This window comes from Hyperolius riggenbachi, chromosome 2, assembly GCF_040937935.1.
Source record: "Hyperolius riggenbachi isolate aHypRig1 chromosome 2, aHypRig1.pri, whole genome shotgun sequence".
Classification (NCBI taxonomy): Eukaryota; Metazoa; Chordata; class Amphibia; order Anura; family Hyperoliidae; genus Hyperolius; species Hyperolius riggenbachi.
In genome coordinates, this window is record NC_090647.1 from 328,475,689 (window position 1) to 328,494,011 (window position 18,323).

Below are 18,323 nucleotides of genomic sequence, written 5' to 3' on the forward strand. Positions count from 1 at the left end.
CACTCCTATTCTCTCCCCCTCTCATACACAAAACACACAATAGACCAACACAAAGAGGACATAAGGTTGAATGCTCCTCCTCTTCCATATAGCATGTAGATTTGTAGGGTGGCATTTCTAAACATGGTCCTGTAACCCATCAGGCCTTTTCTTTCTAGGGAAAATGCAGAATATGCTAGGCTGAGGAGCTGACATTTGTAAGGACTTCCCCATCACATCAGGATTGTCTACACCAAAGCCTGCAATCGTGTAGGATCAGGATCCATCCACTATGGGCAAATGCACTGGTAGATGTACCTTGGTTGGGATCTGCTGCCTGCAGCTGGTGAGTTAAAACAATAACCGGTCTGATGGGATTCTGGGAAACAGTAATAGGATTAACACATCATTACTGTATGTACATTGATGTTGCTGTGCAAATGATTCATCCTCTTATTTCCCTGTTCTGGCTGATCAGACTGAAAGCTTTTCCAGCAATTAATACTGTATTTAAGAAGCCCCAAATATCTCTTGCTTTCAATTTGCAATGCACAAATATTGTGTACAGTATATAAGCAATTTGGCTTCTATTATGGTTGGTGTAAGCAGTTCAGTGTAAATGCATGCAGTGAATATTACCAGCTATGAAATGTGTTATTATTAATTGAACAGAATAGACACCAGTATATTGCATGCATGGATGGATATTGTGTGTACGGGGATATACATGCATATATATTTATGTGTGATATATTTATATCATTGTATGTAATATTAACATTTATGTTTATTTGAATAGTGTTGTTTTAAGTGTAGCATATGCTATTTTTTTATTTAAACTTCTAGTCTTTATGTAAAGCTGAGTTTGCTAAATAGTTTTTTTTTTTTATTTCAGAAGAGTTTTTCAGAAAGTAAGACACCTTTTGGTGCTGATGCTTATAGGAAAGACTAAATAATTATTGTTTTATAACATACTGTTTTTGACACATCAGCACAAGACATGCTGGCAAAATCTCAGAAATATGCATTATTTCATTTTAGTAGTGGTATATGCCATTTGTTTTTATGTTGACAGCTATGATGTATATGTGAATAGCAATACAGCTTGTGTCACATGACTCATTTTCAGTCTTTCACTTTGGATGTGTGTGAGTGAATGTTGTTTAGCTGTCATTGAGATATACTGTATTTCATCCATGCTGATTACCTGTCATTGGAACAGGTCTGACCATAAGGATTCCCATATAGAAGAAACTTTCGCTGTTTCAAGTTGAAACTTTTGAATTGTAAGAATAGGACAAACTCTGATTGTAAAATGATTTTAGTGATTGCCACTGAGATTCATGATGTGGTTGTCATGGAAACCTCCTGTAAAGAGAACCAATCATCAATTTTAACTATAGGAATACAAACTAAAATGTTTATAAATAAACTAGTAGTACAGTAGTTGTTCCTTTACTTTATCTTGACCCCAAGTTGGCATGACTCCAAACCCTATTCAAGATAGCTCCTGTGTTTGTTGTAAATTTACCCTGGTAGCATCATGAAAGTGGCCCAGTAGTGCACTTGTACCTATGTATTGTCCCACTTCCTTAACTTCACCTTGTGACAAAAATACCCACCTGGGAGGCAAAGCTCGTTAGCCAGTCTAATAAGATTTTCTTTATCTAAATGTATATTTTAGCTATTAATATGTTCTATAAGTGTAGCCTGATTTATGCTTATGCAAAAGGCAGTTTAACTGACCTTGCTGCTCACTTCTTACTTTCTGAGCTGTCAGCATATGTGATATGCAGGCACTTAAAAGTGGCTGCACACATCATTAGTTGACCTGCACAGTGCAGTGGGAACCCTGAATCTGGAGACCTCTAATGAGAAAATCACAACCTGCTTTTTGCAGTTGCAGATAACCTGCTTACTTTGCTCCACATCTTCCTTCCTCCTTTGCATTATTATTGACCTATCATTGTGGAGGATTCCCCCCTTTAGCCAATTGGGAGGAAGGGAGGAAAGGAGCTACCTAGAGAATATACAGAGCAGAGCCAAGCACATCTACACCAGTCAGTTGTGCTTCACATCATTAGAGAGCCCTGGGGTGTGAGGAACCTGGAGCACTCTGAGAGCTAATTAAAGATGCATGCAGGCAAATCTAAGTGCCTGCATGTTATGTATGCTGAAATCTGAGAATGCACATGCTTTCTGTACATTTTAGTAACCCACAGTAACCTGAGGTGATCTTCTAATTGATTTTACCATGAAAAAAGTGATCTATACTAGCACATTGGAGGTTGGGGAACACATTCTCTGTAGTAGAAGAGAAGAAATGTATTGAACACCTTTCACTTGTAACTATTGCCCTTCTGATAAACCCAACTGCATGTAGAGTGTAAGTGCAGTCACAGAAATGGAACAGAACAACTGCCAGGGTGACTGAGCTGTAATCAGAATATTATAACATATTTTTATCGTGTAACCGAAGCTCAAAACCTCTGTATCCATATACTGCACTGTGTTCTCTGACCATGATTGCACATTGTATGGACACAGAGTTTAGCCTGTCTAATTCTAATTTAATCTGTGACTAATGACCACTGTAATTTGACACCTCAGCTGGGTCAGCTCATAAATCTCCTCTGCCATGGCAGGGCAGCTAATTTGTAAACACAGGATGTTAACAATATATCTGCTTCCATGAAATAAGGAAGTAGACACACTGCAGATGTTATTTCAGGATTTGTATCATCTTTAACAAAGAAATGTTTTTCTTTAATGATTATTATGCTGTTGCTTATCTTTTAGATCAGTTGATTGAAGATATTCTGAGTTCAGTTCCGTTTTAACTTAGATATGCTAAATTTACCTTATTCAAAGGGAAGTTTAGGAAAGATGGAGAATATCTGAGAAACCATCCCTACACATGAAATAGTGCTGTGTGCCACACTGTCACATGAACTCTGGCTGTCATACATTGCCACTTCACACACCTGCCATACACAGGTTGATTAATCATGAAGATTTGATTGTATTGAATATACCTGTTATTTCTTTACTGCCACGCAGCTAATCAATACTTCTGATTTATACTGTACCGTTTATTGGTTGTTATCAAGAGTGCCAATAAATCTATTCTGATCAGGCAGCCAGAGGGTCAGCAAGTTCATGGTTCTGTGGTGCATGGAGCAGTGTGAACTAGCAAAGCAGCAGTGGCATTAGGTTTGTATCCTCGCTGATGAACTAAAGATCACTGCTAAACGACTAATATTAATTACCTATCAAATTGAGCTGCTGTCCTTGTATGGCCGATCTGACATTCCTTGCACTTTAAAGATACCCATTAATGGTACAATTTCCTGAACAATCATCCATCTCATCATTGAGATCAGTTGGAAACGACCAATCGGGCCCACCAATGGAGGGGAAAATGATAAGCAATCCAATCAGACTAATAGAATTGATCCGAGATTCGGATTGACGGAACGGTAAATTGTCTGGCTTTCCTGCTGATCCTCTGCCACTAATAATTTCAGCCATCGACCCTGAACAAGCATGCAGCATATCAGGTGGTTCTGACCTTACTGTCAGATCTGACAAGATTAGCTGCATGCTTGTTTCTGGTGTACATCAGACACTACTGCGACCAAATAGATCAGCAGGGCAGCCAGGCAACTGGTGTTGTTGAAAGGGAAACAAAGATGGCAGCCTCCACATCACTCTCACCTCGGGTTCACGTTAAGTATGACAAGTGTAAGGGTCGGTTTTCACTACAAAGTGATGCGAATGTGGCTATCTAGCCGCATTGCATCACTTCCGCCGCCGGCCGCATCACTTCCGCATCTCCCGATGCGGAAGTCAATTGAGGAGATGGAACGCAGCTGCGGGCGGATGCGGCCGTGTGAGAATCTGCAGCATGCTGCAGATTTTTGGATCGCTCCACACAACATGCATGCAGTGGAAACTCTGCCATTGCCGTGCATGTGTTTCAGCACACCTGTGGTGCGATGCGGCTATGTAGCCGCATCGCATCGCACCGCTCCTAGTGGAAATGGACCCTTAAGCTGAATAATACCCACCAGAAGACCACGGAAGATGGATCGGAGGATCGATCTTCTGCAATCACATACCGCGTGAACAAACGACAAGCACTAACGTGACTTTGGACGATCGCGGTCATTTGCACGGGGTCAATAGTGATCAGAACGATCATCCACGAGGGGATCCGTCATCAGTCATTCAAAACGAACATTTTTCGCGGGTATACATCGTTTAACAAACTTTCATTACATGATGAATTGATAAATCACATCATTTGTTATGAAACTGCAAGCATTATCTATTTTATACTGTTAATGTTTTATAACTGTTTCAATGCTCCTAACTTAGGGTGCATATTAACCACTTGAGGACCACAGTCTTTTCGCCCCTTAAGGACCAGAGCCTTTTTCTCCATTCAGACCACTGCAGCTTTCACGGTTTATTGCTCGGTCATACAACCTACCACCTAAAGGAATTTTACCTCCTTTTCTTGTCACTAATACAGCTTTCTTTTGCTGCTATTTGATTGCTGCTGCGAGTTTTAGTTTTTATTATATTCATCAAAAAAGACATGAATTTTGGCAAAAAAATGACTTTTTTAACTTGCTGTGCTGACATTTTTCAAATAAAGTAAAATTTCCTATACATTTGAGCGCAAAAGTTATTCTGCTACATGTCTTTGATAAAAAAAAAAACATTCAGTGTATATTTATTGGATTGGGTAAAAGTTATAGCGTTTACAAACTATGGTGCCAAAAGTGAATTTTCCCATTTTCAAGCATCTCTGACTTTTCTGCGCACCTGTCAGGTTTCATGAGGGGCTAAAATTCCAGGATAGTACAAATACCCCCCAAATGACCCCATTTTGGAAAGAAGACATCACAAAGTATTCAGTGAGAGGCATGGTGAGTTCATAGAAGATTTTATTTTTTGTCACAAGTTAGCGGAAAATGACACTTTCTGACAAAAAAAAAGAAAAAAAAAAAGTTTCCATTTCTTCTAACTTGCGACAAAAAAAAAATGAAATCTGCCACGGACTCACTATGCTCCTCTCTGAATACCTTGAAGTGTCTACTTTCCAAAATGGGGTCATTTGTGGGGTGTGTTCACTGTCCTGGCATTTTGGGGGGTGCCTAATTGTAAGCACCCCTGTAAAGCCTAAAGATGCTCATTGGACTTTTGGCCCCTTAGCGCAGTTAGGCTGCAAAAAAGTGCCACACATGTGGTATTGCCGTACTCAGGAGAAGTAGTATAATGTGTTTTGGGGTGTATTTTTACACATACCCATGCTGGGTGGGAGAAATATCTCCGTAAATGACAATTGTTTTATTTTTTTTACACACAATTGTCTATTTATAGAGATATTTCTCCCACTCAGCATGGGTATGTGTAAAAATACACCCCAAAACACATTATACTACTTCTCCTGAGTACGGCGATACCACATGTGTGGCACTTTTTTGCACCCTAACTGCGCTAAGGGGCCCAAAGTTCAATTAGTACCTTTAGGATTTCACAGGTCATTTTGAGAAATTTCGTTTCAAGACTACTCCTCATGGTTTAGGGCCCCTAAAATGCCAGGACAGTATAGGAACCCCACAAATTACCCCATTTTAGAAAGAATACACCCCAAGGTATTCCGTTAGGAGGATGGTGAATTCATAGAAGATTTTTTTTTTTGTCACAAGTTAGCAGAAATTGATTTTAATTGTTTTTTTTCACAAAGTGTCATTTTCCGCTAACTTGTGACAAAAAATAAAATCTTCTATGAACTCACCATACTCTTAACGGAATACCTTGAGGTGTCTTCTTTCTAAAATGGGGTCATTTGTGGGGTTCCTATACTGCCCTGGCATTTTAGGGGCCCTAAACCGTGAGGAGTAGTCTTAAAACCAAATGTCGCAAAATGACCTGTGAAATCCTAAAGGTACTCATTGGACTTTGGGCCTCTTAGCGCACTTAGGGTGCAAAAAAGTGCCACACATGTGGTACCGCCGTACTCAGGAGAAGTAGTATAATGTGTTTTGGGGTGTATTTTTACACATACCCATGCTGGGTGGGAGAAATATCTCTGTAAATGACAATTGTTTGATTTTTTTACACACAATTGTCCATTTACAGAGAGATTTCTCCCACCCAGCATGGGTATGTGTAAAAATACACCCCAAAACACAATATACTACTTCTTCTGAGTACGGCGATACCACGTGTGACACTTTTTTGCAACCTAGGTGCGCTAAGGGGCCTAACGTCCTATCCACAGGTCATTTTGAGGCATTTGGATTCTAGACTACTGCTCACGGTTTAGGGCCCCTAAAATGCCAGGGCAGTATAGGAACCCCACAAGTGACCCCATTTTAGAAAGAAGACACCCCAAGGTATTCTGTTAGGAGTATGGTGAGTTCATAGAAGATTTTTTTTTTGTCACAAGTTAGCGGAAAATGACACTTTGTGAAAAAAAAAACAATACATATCAATTTCCGCTAACTTGTGACAAAAAATAAAATCTTCTATGAACTCATCATACACCTAACAGAATACCTTGGGGTGTCTTCTTTCTAAAATGGGGTCACTTGTGGGGTTCCTATACTGCCCTGGCATTTTAGGGGCCCTAAACCGTGAGGAGTAGTCTTGAACCCAAATGTCTCAAAATGACCTGTGAAATCCTAAAGGTACTCATTGGACTTTGGGCCCCTTAGCACAGTTAGGCTGCAAAAAAGTGTCACACATGTGGTATCGCCGTACTCAGAAGAAGTAGTATAATGTGTTTTGTGGTGTATTTTTACATATAACCATGCTGGGTGGGAGAAATATCTCTGTAAATGACACATTTTTGATTTTTTTTACACACAATTGTCCATTTACAGAGAGATTTCTCCCACCCAGCATGGGTATGTGTAAAAATACACCACAAAACACATTATACTACTTCTCCTGAGTATGGCGATACCACATGTGTGACACTTTTTTGCAGCCTAGGTGCGCTAAGGGGCCCAACGTCCTATACACAGGTCCTATACACATTTTGAGGCATTTGTTTTCTAGACTACTCCTCACGGTTTAGGGCCCCTAAAATGCCAGGGCAGTATAGGAACCCCACAAGTGACCCCATTTTAGAAAGAAGACACCCCAAGGTATTCCGTTAGGGGTATGGTGAGTTCATAGAAGATTTTATTTTTTGTCACGAGTTAGTGAAAAATGACACTTTGTGAAAAAAACAATAAAAATCCAATTTCCGCTAACTTTTAACAAAAAATAAAATCTTCTATGAACTCATCATACACCTAACAGAATACCTTGGGGTGTCTTCTTTCTAAAATGGGGTCACTTGTGGGGTTCCTATACTGCCCTGGCATTTTACGGGCCCAAAACTGTGAGTAGTCTGGAAACCAAATTTCTCAAAATGACTGTTCAGGGGTATAAGCATCTGCAAATTTTGATGACAGGTTGTCTATGAGGGGGCAAATTTTGTGGAACCGGTCATAAGCAGGGTGGCCTCTTAGATGACAGGATGTTTTGGGCCTGATCTGATGGATAGGAGTGCTAGGGGGGTGACAGGAGGTGATTGATGGGTGTCTCAGGGGGGCGGTTAGAGGGGAAAATAGATGTAATCAATGCACTGGGGAGGTGATCGGAAGGGGGTCTGAGGGGGATCTGAGGGTTTGGCCGAGTGATCAGGAGCCCACACAGGGCAAATTAGGGCCTGATCTGATGGGTAGGTGTGCTAGGGGGTGACAGGAGGTGATTGATGGGTGTCTCAAGGTGTGATTAGAGGGGGAAATAGATGCAAGCAATGCACTAGCGAGGTGATCAGGGCTGGGGTCTGAGGACGTTCTGAGGTGTGGGCGGGTGATTGGGTGCCCGCAAGGGGCAGATTAGGGTCTAATCTGATGGGTAACCATGACAGGTGGTGATAGGGGGTGATTGATGGGTAATTAGTGGGTGTTTAGAGGAGAGAAGAGATGTAAACACTGCACTTGGGAGGTGATCTGATGTCGGATCTGCGGGCGATCTATTGGTGTGGGTGGGTGATCATATTGCCCGCAATTGGCAGGTTAGGGGCTGATTGATGGGTGGCAGTGACAGGGGGTGATTGATGGGTGGCAGTGACAGGGGGTGATTGATAGGTGATTGACAGGTGATCAGTGGGTTATTACAGGGAATAACAGATGTAAATATTGCACTGGCGAATTGATAAGGGGGGGTCTGAGGGCAATCTGAGCGTGTGGGCGGGTGATTGGGTGCCCGCAAGGGGCAGATTAGGGTCTAATCTGATGGGTAACAGTGACAGGTGGTGATAGGGGGTGATTGATGGGTAATTAGTGGGTGTTTAGAGGAGAGAAGAGATGTATACACTGCACTTGGGAGGTGATCTGATGTCGGATCTGCGGGCGATCTATTGGTGTGGGTGGGTGATCAGATTGCCCGCAAGGGGCAGGTTAGAGGCTGATTGATTGGTGGCAGTGACAGGGGGTGATTGATGGGTGGCAGTGACAGGGGGTGATTGATAGGTGATTGACAGGTGATCAGTGGGTTATTACAGGGAATAACAGATGTAAATATTGCACTGGCGAATTGATAAGGGGGGGTCTGAGGGCAATCTGAGCGTGTGGGCGGGTGATTGGGTGCCCGCAAGGGGTAGATTAGGGTCTAATCTGATGGGTAACAGTGACAGGTGGTGATAGGGGGTGATTGATGGGTGATTGATGGGTGATTAGTGGGTGTTTAGAGGAGAGAAGAGATGTAAACACTGCGCTTGGGAGGTGATCTGATGTCGGATCTGCGGGCGATCTATTGGTGTGGGTGGGTGATCAGATTGCCCGCAAGGGGCAGGTTAGGGGCTGATTGATGGGTAGCAGTGACAGGGGGTGATTGACGGGTGATTGACAGGTGAGCAGGGGGGATAGATGCATACAGTACACGGGGGGGGGGGGGGGTCTGGGGAGAATCTGAGGGGTGGGGGGTGATCAGGAGGGGGCAGTGGGCAGGGGGCAGGGGGGGGGGATAAAGAAAAAAATAGCGTTGTCAGATAGTGACAGGGAGTGATTGATGGGTGATTAGGGGGGTGACTGGGTGCAAACAGTGGTCTGGGGGGTGGGCAGGGGGGGGTCTGAGGGGTGCTGTGGGCGATCAGGGGGCAGGGGGGGGGGGGAAATCAGTGTGCTTGGGTGCAGACTAGGGTGGCTGCAGCCTGCCCTGGTGGTCCCTCGGACACTGGGACCACCAGGGCAGGAGGCAGCCAGTATAATAGGCTTTGTATACATTACAAAGCCTATTATACATACGTGCAGCGGCGATCCGGGTGCTAGTAACCCGCCGGCGCTTCCGAACGGCCGGCGGGTTACTACGAGCGGTGGGCGGAGCGAGTCCCCGGCGGCTGATCGCGTCACGAATGACGCGATCGCCGCATAGTCACTCCCGCAGCCGCCCCCGCCGATGGGCGTATTGCGGTCGTTTGGGCCCGGACTTTGCCGCCGCCCATCGGCTGGGGGCGGTCCTTAAGTGGTTAAATCGGTGCCGCTCAGTTCGGCGCGGGGAGAGCCAAATGACAGCTCTCACCGCTGCCACTAAACTCCGAGGCGGCGTTAAATACTATTCCGCCTACGAGTTGTCGCAACTCAGAGGGAGATTTAATTGGGGATCTGGCAGCCGCCAGCGCCCCGAATTACGCCGCGCATCATAGCATTGCTGCTAAGGGGCGCCCAGTTTCGGCGCTCGGCTCTCAGAGCCGCACGCCGAAATCAGCTGATCCGCCTTTTTCTTTTTTGTACCCCAGATGTATAGTTGGAACCAGTTTGTTGTCTATAACTATAAGCATCACCATATAATTATTTTTAATATAATATAGTACACTCCGCCTAAATGTGGATCTAGCATTATAGATTCTTTAATACATCACCTAACAACAAGTGACTGCCGTGTTAGTTTCCATAAGCTGGTCTGACTTGGCAATTTGTGATGAGATGCTGGGTAAAAACCGCAAAGCTGTGTACACACGTAAGATAAAAAGTCTTTGAAAAATGACGATTCAATCAATTGCATAGGTTTGGAAGGAAGGTTTGAAGAACGGATCTTTCTAACAGTGGTGTACACAAGTAAGCGACCAGTTCATGCAAAAGACCAGAGAAATGCTTTGTTGGTCCATTTACTTCTTTTTTTCATGCTTGTGCTGTTGATACATATGTTAGGAAATATCTGATGATCTCATACACACCTTGTGGAAATGACGATTGTTGGCAGAACATATCCCCTGTGATGGATTTGAGAGATTGAGAGATGATTATCTTTTGTCACAATCTTACCAGCATTAAATAGAGTCAGAACCTATCTGCTCCCCAAAGGATGCCATAGGAGGAATACAGTACTAAGATTCCATGAAGTAAAGTTAGAATTTCTGTATGCATTTGACAGCATGTTGTACCCCACTGTGACCCTGCTGTGGCACATCCATTGATGCTCCGCACCAATAGCTTTTTTTTAAACTGAAAATCATAAAGGCACTCTTTGCAATTTCTCTATTTTATACCAGTCATTTTTCCATGTGTTTTGGTGTGATTTCGTGCAATCAGTTGTCTTCATGGTGTGATTGTGGGTTTTTTTTAACAATTCGTTAGGGAAAAATAAATTAAATAGTGAAATAACAGCACTGTGTTTGGTATGCAGTTTTTAGTCCCCCCCATTGACTTTACCCCAAACGCAAATGCAAGAAAATGCAGCATGCACTACGTTGACGTTTGTAGAAAAATGAAATGGCATTAGCAGAAAAGGGACACAGCATTTCATTATATTGCTGATGTCCTTGCCATTAGCAAACCACATGCAATATAAAAATCAAAAGCGTAGTCAGTGGAAAAGGCCCTTAATATATGACTTTTTGGGGACTGTGCCATCTTACTGAGGCAGCAGTTTTAGGTGCTTGTGGTACTTCTTTTAATGGACAAAGTTGATAAATTTGATTTCGTATCAGATTTTGCAAAATGCCCATGCACTGAAGTCTGGGGAAAGGGGGTGCCAAATTGACATTTAAGAAATGTGTGGCACTTCGTGAACACTCCCTATTATCGCTCACCCAGAAATGTTCTTACAGCCATTAAAATAAATTGAAAAAAAAAGTTTGAGACCCTATTGTGTTATACTGTACTAGCCAATAATGGGGATACTGTTATTACAACAATTGTAGTCTGCATTATTATAGGGCAGTTCCTATAGTATATATTCATTATTGTACAGTAACGCAAGCATATAAGCCTCTAACTTTCGGCTCATCATGTGGTCATCATATAAGCCAAGGACGTAATTATAGATCATGGTGACCCCAGCAAAGCTTTGATGCTCCCCCGACATTTACTCTTCTTCTTTTACCTACTCCTTGTGACCTTCACGGCCTTGGGGTTCATCTTGCAAGGGTCATAAAAGAAGTGTGGCCATCATAATTTTCACACTCCTAACAGGTGTAGCCACAAAATCACCTGATCTGAAGGATGGAACCTTTCTCTGGAGGAAGGTAAGGTTAGTAATTGGGGCCGCCACAGCTTTGGGTCCCTCTGCGCCCCTGTAGTTACGCTCCTGATACAAGCATATCCAACAATAATAGTATAAGCAGAGTAAATGCACACGTAACAAGTCCATGAGCATATGTTGATGGATTACCACCAAGCTAGATTTGCTTTCCCCACAATTGACCCTAGACTGTGGTAGGAACATTAGATCATGAGCCCCTCTGAGGGATAGCGATGTGACTTGCTTGATTTCCCTTGTAAAAGGCTGCAGAAAATGTTTCAGCACATTATAAATGACTAGTAGTAATAACCGCTATCGTTTTATGGCCTTTGTTTTTCTGATGCTGGTCATAGTGTCAAAATGCAATTCTACTAGCTGGGAAAAGAAAACCAATATTCACTGGTTGTGAAAACCTTGGGCTGATTTGGGAATTCAGTCCCCTAGTCTGGGCCATTTTAATTGCGGTTGGATATTTTTCTACGTAACATGGATATCATAATTTGTCTAAACAATATCACTTTGATACCATAACATTTCACAGTTTAGTGATGACATTCAGTAAAAAAAATCTCCAGTTTATGTAATGATTAATTAAACTTAAATATCTAACTAGATCAAATTACTATAAAGCATGCCTTTTTTCAAGAGATATCTGGTGTCTCCTTTAATGCAAGAGGTTTATGAAAAATTCATTTTGCATGGCTGCATTTTTAATAAGCAGTGTCAATGAGGGGAAGGTCTGCTAGACTTAATTTTGAAGGAAAATGTCATGATCTGCAATCCAGACATTCCCAGTCACTGACCTTTAACCTTTGTCCTTTCTCAAGTTCTTTATGCTTCTCATATCTCACCCCGGAAACCTAAAGGAAGTCTCTTGATAAGCAGTATCCCTTCATGTTCTGAGGTAGCGGCACAAATACATCTTTTTGATGAAATCTTGCCTAAGATCCTAGAGATTGTTTGTGTAGGCTAACATGCCCCAAAGCCACATAGTCTTCTAATGAGCTCCTCACCACAAACGCTGGCTTTGCTGGGAATTGCCTGTAACTGCAGTATGGAGCAGCTGTGGGAGTGCATGCATCTTTATGGAAATAGCCAGAGCATACAAAGCCTGAGAACATTGGTGGCTTATTTTTAATGCACTCATAAGGTCAGTTAATGAAAACAAGAATGTAATAACAAAAAAGAACACTGGAGAAACGAATACTGTACCTAAGAAATCCAAAGTGCATGCAATATGTCTGTTATGATCCTGCTTGTGTATCGTTGCTTCATGCATGCATGTATAGTTTCTAGTACAGCTCCCAATTTCCCTGGCTACATTGATGGAGGATCATAAACAAAAGCGATGTCCTGGCTTGGCAGACGTCAAACAATGTAATTGAACGGTGGCTAAGTGAACTTCAAGGGGTATGCCAATCCACAGGGATACAGTAATCTAAAATTGATACCTTTATTTACAACTGTAAAAGTTTACACTTGCAGCATGGCGTCCCGATGCTTATATATTAGTATGCCGTCGGTGAGTTGGGCGCAGGGCGAGCAAAATGATGGCTCTTCCTGGTGCCGCTAAACTTCCCAGCGGGGTTAAATACTATTCCCCCTTCGAGTCGTCGCAACTCTGAGAAAGGTTTGATTCGGGGTCTGGCGATTTCCGAAGCCCAGAATTACTCTTACACGTTACCCGCAGCATAACTTTGCTACTATGGGGCACCTCATTTTGGTGCCCAGTGCACTGAAACCACCTGCTTTGGTTACCCCGATTTCATGATATGTTTTCCTGCCCTGTGTGAGGTGCACATATATGTTTACCAATTGATCAATATAATCTTTATATTCTTATAATCTGTATACTGTAGCAATGTTTGGGAAGATCAATCAAGAGACAGATCTCTCTCTGACCGAATTTCATCACAGAGAGATCTGTTGATTGCCCCTACACGGCAGGTGGATTCCAAAGAAATTTCAGCTTGAAATTATTTGGGAATCGGCCTTGTGACACTGCCTCACCACTCCCGGCCATGTCCCCAAATGTTGTGTGTGCCTCCTGGTGCCTGTGCATTAAAATACTTTACCTGTCCGCTGCTGGCATTATAGCATGTGGTGCACGTGTGATGTCACACACGCACCACACGTGCTATATGCCAGTAGTCATGTGTGGCCTGAATGCAGAAGTACAGCGGACACTCGGTAGTAACTAGCAGGCGGTGTGAAAGGTAAAGTATTTTAATGCATGGACACATCTAACATTTGGGAGGGACAGCAGCCGGGAATTTTGTCGCGTTTGTTGCTCGCGATATCGCACATTCCATTATCACGGCACACCCGATCGACAGCATTGGCAAAAGATTTCCAGGCATGTCCGATTGACACTTCCTGGCAGTTGTATGATCCATCTTGGAATTGACATTTTGGTTATATTTTCATATATACTGTATTATGATATTCATAGTTTTTCCTGATATAATGAACTGTCTATTTTTGGCTGATAAATAAGTGTATGAATGAAAGAATGAAAGATGACTGTATTCTCTCTGTTCATTTGTAAAGCCACTTAAAATCAAGTCACTTATTATTATTTAGGATTTATATAGCGCTGACATCTACCACACCAAACAATGTGTATGGTGTGTTCACCATACACATTGCCAAAATGCACAGGGCAATGTGTTTAATGTAAACAAACATACAGACTGGTGATAGCGCTCATGGATGCATCCGATTGCAAGCCTACAGAGGCAATGCAGAGCCCCTCTGGAACTAAATACACGCCCTGAATGCAAAGCAGATGCAAATTGTGTACTAATTCTAATCTAAAGCTTTTTGAAGTGATTGTGAAGCAGTGAATGCAGCTGGCCACTAGTATACTTACATTCAATTCACACAGCAGGAGGAATGGCAGCGCTTTCAAAACTCGTACCTGAATAATTTTTTTTGCATAGATGTGCAGAGCTCCAATAACTACTGGACTAAAGTACACACAACACTCATTGCAGACACAAAGAGGGGGTACATAACTTCAGTGTGGGGTGAACCTATACCTGAATGATTTATCTGCCATGAGATGCAGAGCTCTAATAACTACTGGACTAATTTACACACCTGGCTTTCACTACAGACAAAGGGGGGGGGGGGGGGAGGGTGTTGGCTTCAGTGATAATATGTGACTTCCCCACGGTGGTGACGTGTACACAATTTGCATCTGCTTTGCATTCAGGGTGTGTATTTAGTTCCAGAGGGGCTCTGCATTGCCTCTGTAGGCTTGCAATCGGATGCATCCATTAGCGCTGTCACCAGTCTGTATGCTTGTTTTATGAAATGTGTATACCATTTGTTTGACTAGCTGCACTGGAAATATTGTGTTTTTATCGCTAGATTAGCGTAGGTGTTCCCCAAGGGGGTACGTCACCGCCGTGGGGAAGTCTATTAGGTTATAATTTGTGCACATATCACTGAAGCTAACACCCCTTTGCCTGTAATGAAAGCCAGGTGTGTATTTTAGTTTAGTAGTTATTGGAGCTCTGCATATTATGGCAGATAAAACATTCAGGTATAGGTTCACCCCACACTGAAGCTATGACCCCCCTCTTTGTGCCTGCAATGAGTGTTGTGTGTACTTTAGTCCAGTAGTTGTTGGAGCTCTGCACATCTATGCAAAAATATCATTCAGGTATGAGTTTTGAAAGCGCTGCCATTCCTCCTGCAATGTGTATAGTGTGAACAAGGCCTTAGTATGTAATCTTTACAGAGAAAAAAAATTGACATGATAAAACACGTGTTAACACATGATGCATGCACACGCTAATGGTAATTGCCCAATGCCCATAACCTTACTTTGTTTGCTGCGCATGTGATGTGCATAAAATGCAAACAGCTGAGAATAACACTATAGATGTGTAAATAATAATATGAAATCAATGGAGTTTTATTGGTCGCATGTCATGTGCAGTGTGTGTGGTAAAACTGACAGCACTGCACATAGTTTGAATGAGCACTGATGACTCTCCTGTATGTCTCTCCTGTATGATCTGACTGTTGCCAGATATATGCTGTCAGTGCTGGGTTTTCTTAGAGGGGGAATAGACTTGCTGTGCTTTCACAGTTATCTGGAAATGTTGGAAAGTGCTGTAGTTTCAACAAGCAGAAGCCTTTTGCCTGGAATGTCACTGTAAAATGCATTTGTCATTAACAGCATGTCCACCTTATAAGTAAAGCCTCACACAGAATTAAAACAACACTGTATAACTTACTTAGTCCGACACAAAGTTTTATGGAACAGCCTATTGCTTTGAACCAATATCCTTGTGATACAAATCTTGTCTCTGGAGAACAACCATAGCAGTAAAACGCACCAAGATAGCATGAAAAAACATCAAATGTCTCAGGAACATTGTGCTTCTTAAAGCCAACCAGGATGGCTAAGAAAAAAAAAGTTGGGTACTTACCGTATATCCTCAAATTGAAGTCGACCCCAATATCTGACCCTCTTGAGCTAAAATTTTTATTGACTCTAGTATAAGTCTACCTAGCAAAGTTAATGGCTTTACCTGGGGACCAGGAAGAATTAACAGCTGCACTTGGGGACCAGGGGGGTTAATGTCTGCACTGCATACAGTATTGCAGCCATTAACCCCTCCTGTCCCTTAAAGAGAATCTGTATTGTTAAAATCGAACAAAAGTAAACATACCAGTGCGTTAGGGGACATCTCCTATTACCCTCTGTCACAATTTCGCCGCTCCCCGCCGCATTAAAAGTGGTTAAAAACAGTTTTAAAAAGTTTGTTTATAAACAAACAAAATGGCCACCAAAACAGGAAGTAGGTTGATGTACAGCATGTCTACACATAGAAAATACATCCATACACAAGCAGGCTGTATACACCCTTCCTTTTGTATCTCAAGAGATCATTGTGTGTTTCTTTCCCCCTTCTGCTCTCATGCACTGAAGTTTCAGGCTGCTCGTTTCTTCCTGCAAACAGCTTTGCCCTTGTCTGTAATCCTCAGTATGTGAAAGCCCAGCCAGCTCAGAGGATGATTTATCCAGCTTGTAAAAGATAAGAGAGAAGAGAGAATCTGCCATAATCTAAATAACACACAGGCAGTGTGCATACAGGGGCCTGGAAGGGGGAGTTCATAGCAGAACCACAACACTGAAGAACTTGGCAGCCTTCCAGACACAGGCTGACAAGTCTGACAAGAGAGAGATAAGTTGATTTATTACAGAGACTGTTATAGTAGAAAGTGCTGCAGTGAGCCAGAACACATTAGAATAGCTTTTGGAACTTGTAGGATGATAAAAAACAGGATGCAATTTTTGTTACGGAGTCTCTTTAAGTTCAGCTAATAACTCCTCCAGGCCCCAAAGTGCAGTAATCATTTACTCCCATTCCTGCAGCCCAGTATCTTTCCTCCAGCCCCTTTCCTTGTAAATTGTTGCGGCCAGGACTTTCAGACCTGTGTTTTCTTGGCATTTCTTTTATCAATAAAGTGTCACTTACCACTAGGTAAATTGCTGCAAATGGGAGCACATTATTCCATGTGCTCAGTGTTACTCTTGAATGGTGTATAAGTTGACCCCTATACTTTTATTTAGTGAGTCAGACTTAAATTCCTAGATTTATAGTCGAGTATATACAGCAACTAAGAAGACTGAGACCTCTGTGTCCTCCAGAAGATTTGCATGTCCTTCTCAACCCCACTATCCCTGATTGGGACCCTCTTTTAGATTGCAACCGTGCTCTCCTTCATGCACAGCGGTCCTGCGCCTTTGCAATGAGCCACTCATGGATGAGTGGCTTCAGCTAGTGCTTGTACATGCTGGGAAGCATGGCCACAATAACATATTCGACAGGTTCTTGTCAGATCCCACAGAACCCCCCAAATATGTGGAGATTTCCTGCAAAATATGTAAACAAAGTCCCACAGATATATGCGCAGACTTCTCCAAATACATACACAATCAACTCTCCACAGAGCCTCCCAAATATATATATGTGCATATATACGCTTTCATTGGCTCCTGACCGTGATATCTATGTAAGACAATTGGCTCACGGGGCTCTGCCATCATATAGACGACAGGGTGAATGAGCTGTGGCAGGCAGAGAGTGACGAGATCGTCAGGAGTGGCAAGAACGCGCGGCTGCGATGAAGTGAAATCTACGATCTAGCAGGTATTAGGGGATCAAAACAGGGCATAGATTTCAATCACCGCTGTCCGTAAACGTTTAAAAGATAGTGACAAATAACATGGGGTCTGAAGCACGAATGGGCAGTAATTTTACAGGTCCTGATACCAGAGGAGCACTGCCCATTACTGTATTAGTGCCAAGAGGATTACCAGGATAACGCATGTTGCTATGGTAACGTGACATAACTCTATGCAATAGAGTAATACACACTAGATACAGAATAGAGTTTCTATAGCAATACTCTATTTGTGTAGTGCAAATAGTGTTAGAACCAGTAAAATTGCCATGCACTGCCAGCGCACATCAAAATTACCAGCCTTTCTTTCATCAGGTCCATGATGAGATAAGCATGTGTATGTACAGTCCCAAGCCTACACAGGCCTAGGCTGTATTCTTTTCTTTTTTTCTTTCTAAGGTTAGTTTCCCACTGGGGAGTTGCATTGTCCATTTTAAGTGGCATGCAATGTAATGTAGACAAATAAGTAACTGACTAATGTGCACCTTCATTGATAAACATTGTGCATGTGTGTGATTCTTGCAATGCGCTGCAAGTTCTGCGTTGTAATAACAGAATCAGTTGTATCACATTGCAACTGATGAGGCGTAAACTATTTATAGACT

The 18,323-nt window shown here is 42.5% G+C and overlaps 1 protein-coding gene and 1 long non-coding RNA gene across 6 annotated transcripts in view; one reads left to right on the forward strand and one right to left on the reverse strand.

Moving 5' to 3' along the window:
* NKAIN1 (sodium/potassium transporting ATPase interacting 1) overlaps positions 1-18,323 on the forward strand; it is a 90,994-nt gene continuing 72,671 nt past the window's right edge. For 2 of the 3 annotated variants that reach the window (XM_068269306.1, XM_068269308.1), the window contains exon 1: positions 1-325. In XM_068269306.1, the coding sequence (XP_068125407.1) occupies positions 272-325 (54 nt within the window). In that variant the 5' untranslated portion in view covers positions 1-271. Of the gene's footprint in view, positions 326-359; positions 394-18,323 lie in introns of those variants that run through there. The other variant, XM_068269309.1, reaches the window with a different exon arrangement.
* The window catches only part of LOC137546626 (uncharacterized), a 111,237-nt gene continuing 102,868 nt past the window's right edge, over positions 9,955-18,323 (reverse strand). For all 3 annotated transcript variants that reach the window (XR_011026309.1, XR_011026307.1, XR_011026306.1), the window contains exon 5: positions 9,955-10,261. This is a non-coding gene — a long non-coding RNA (uncharacterized lncRNA). The remainder of the gene's footprint in view (positions 10,262-18,323) is intronic.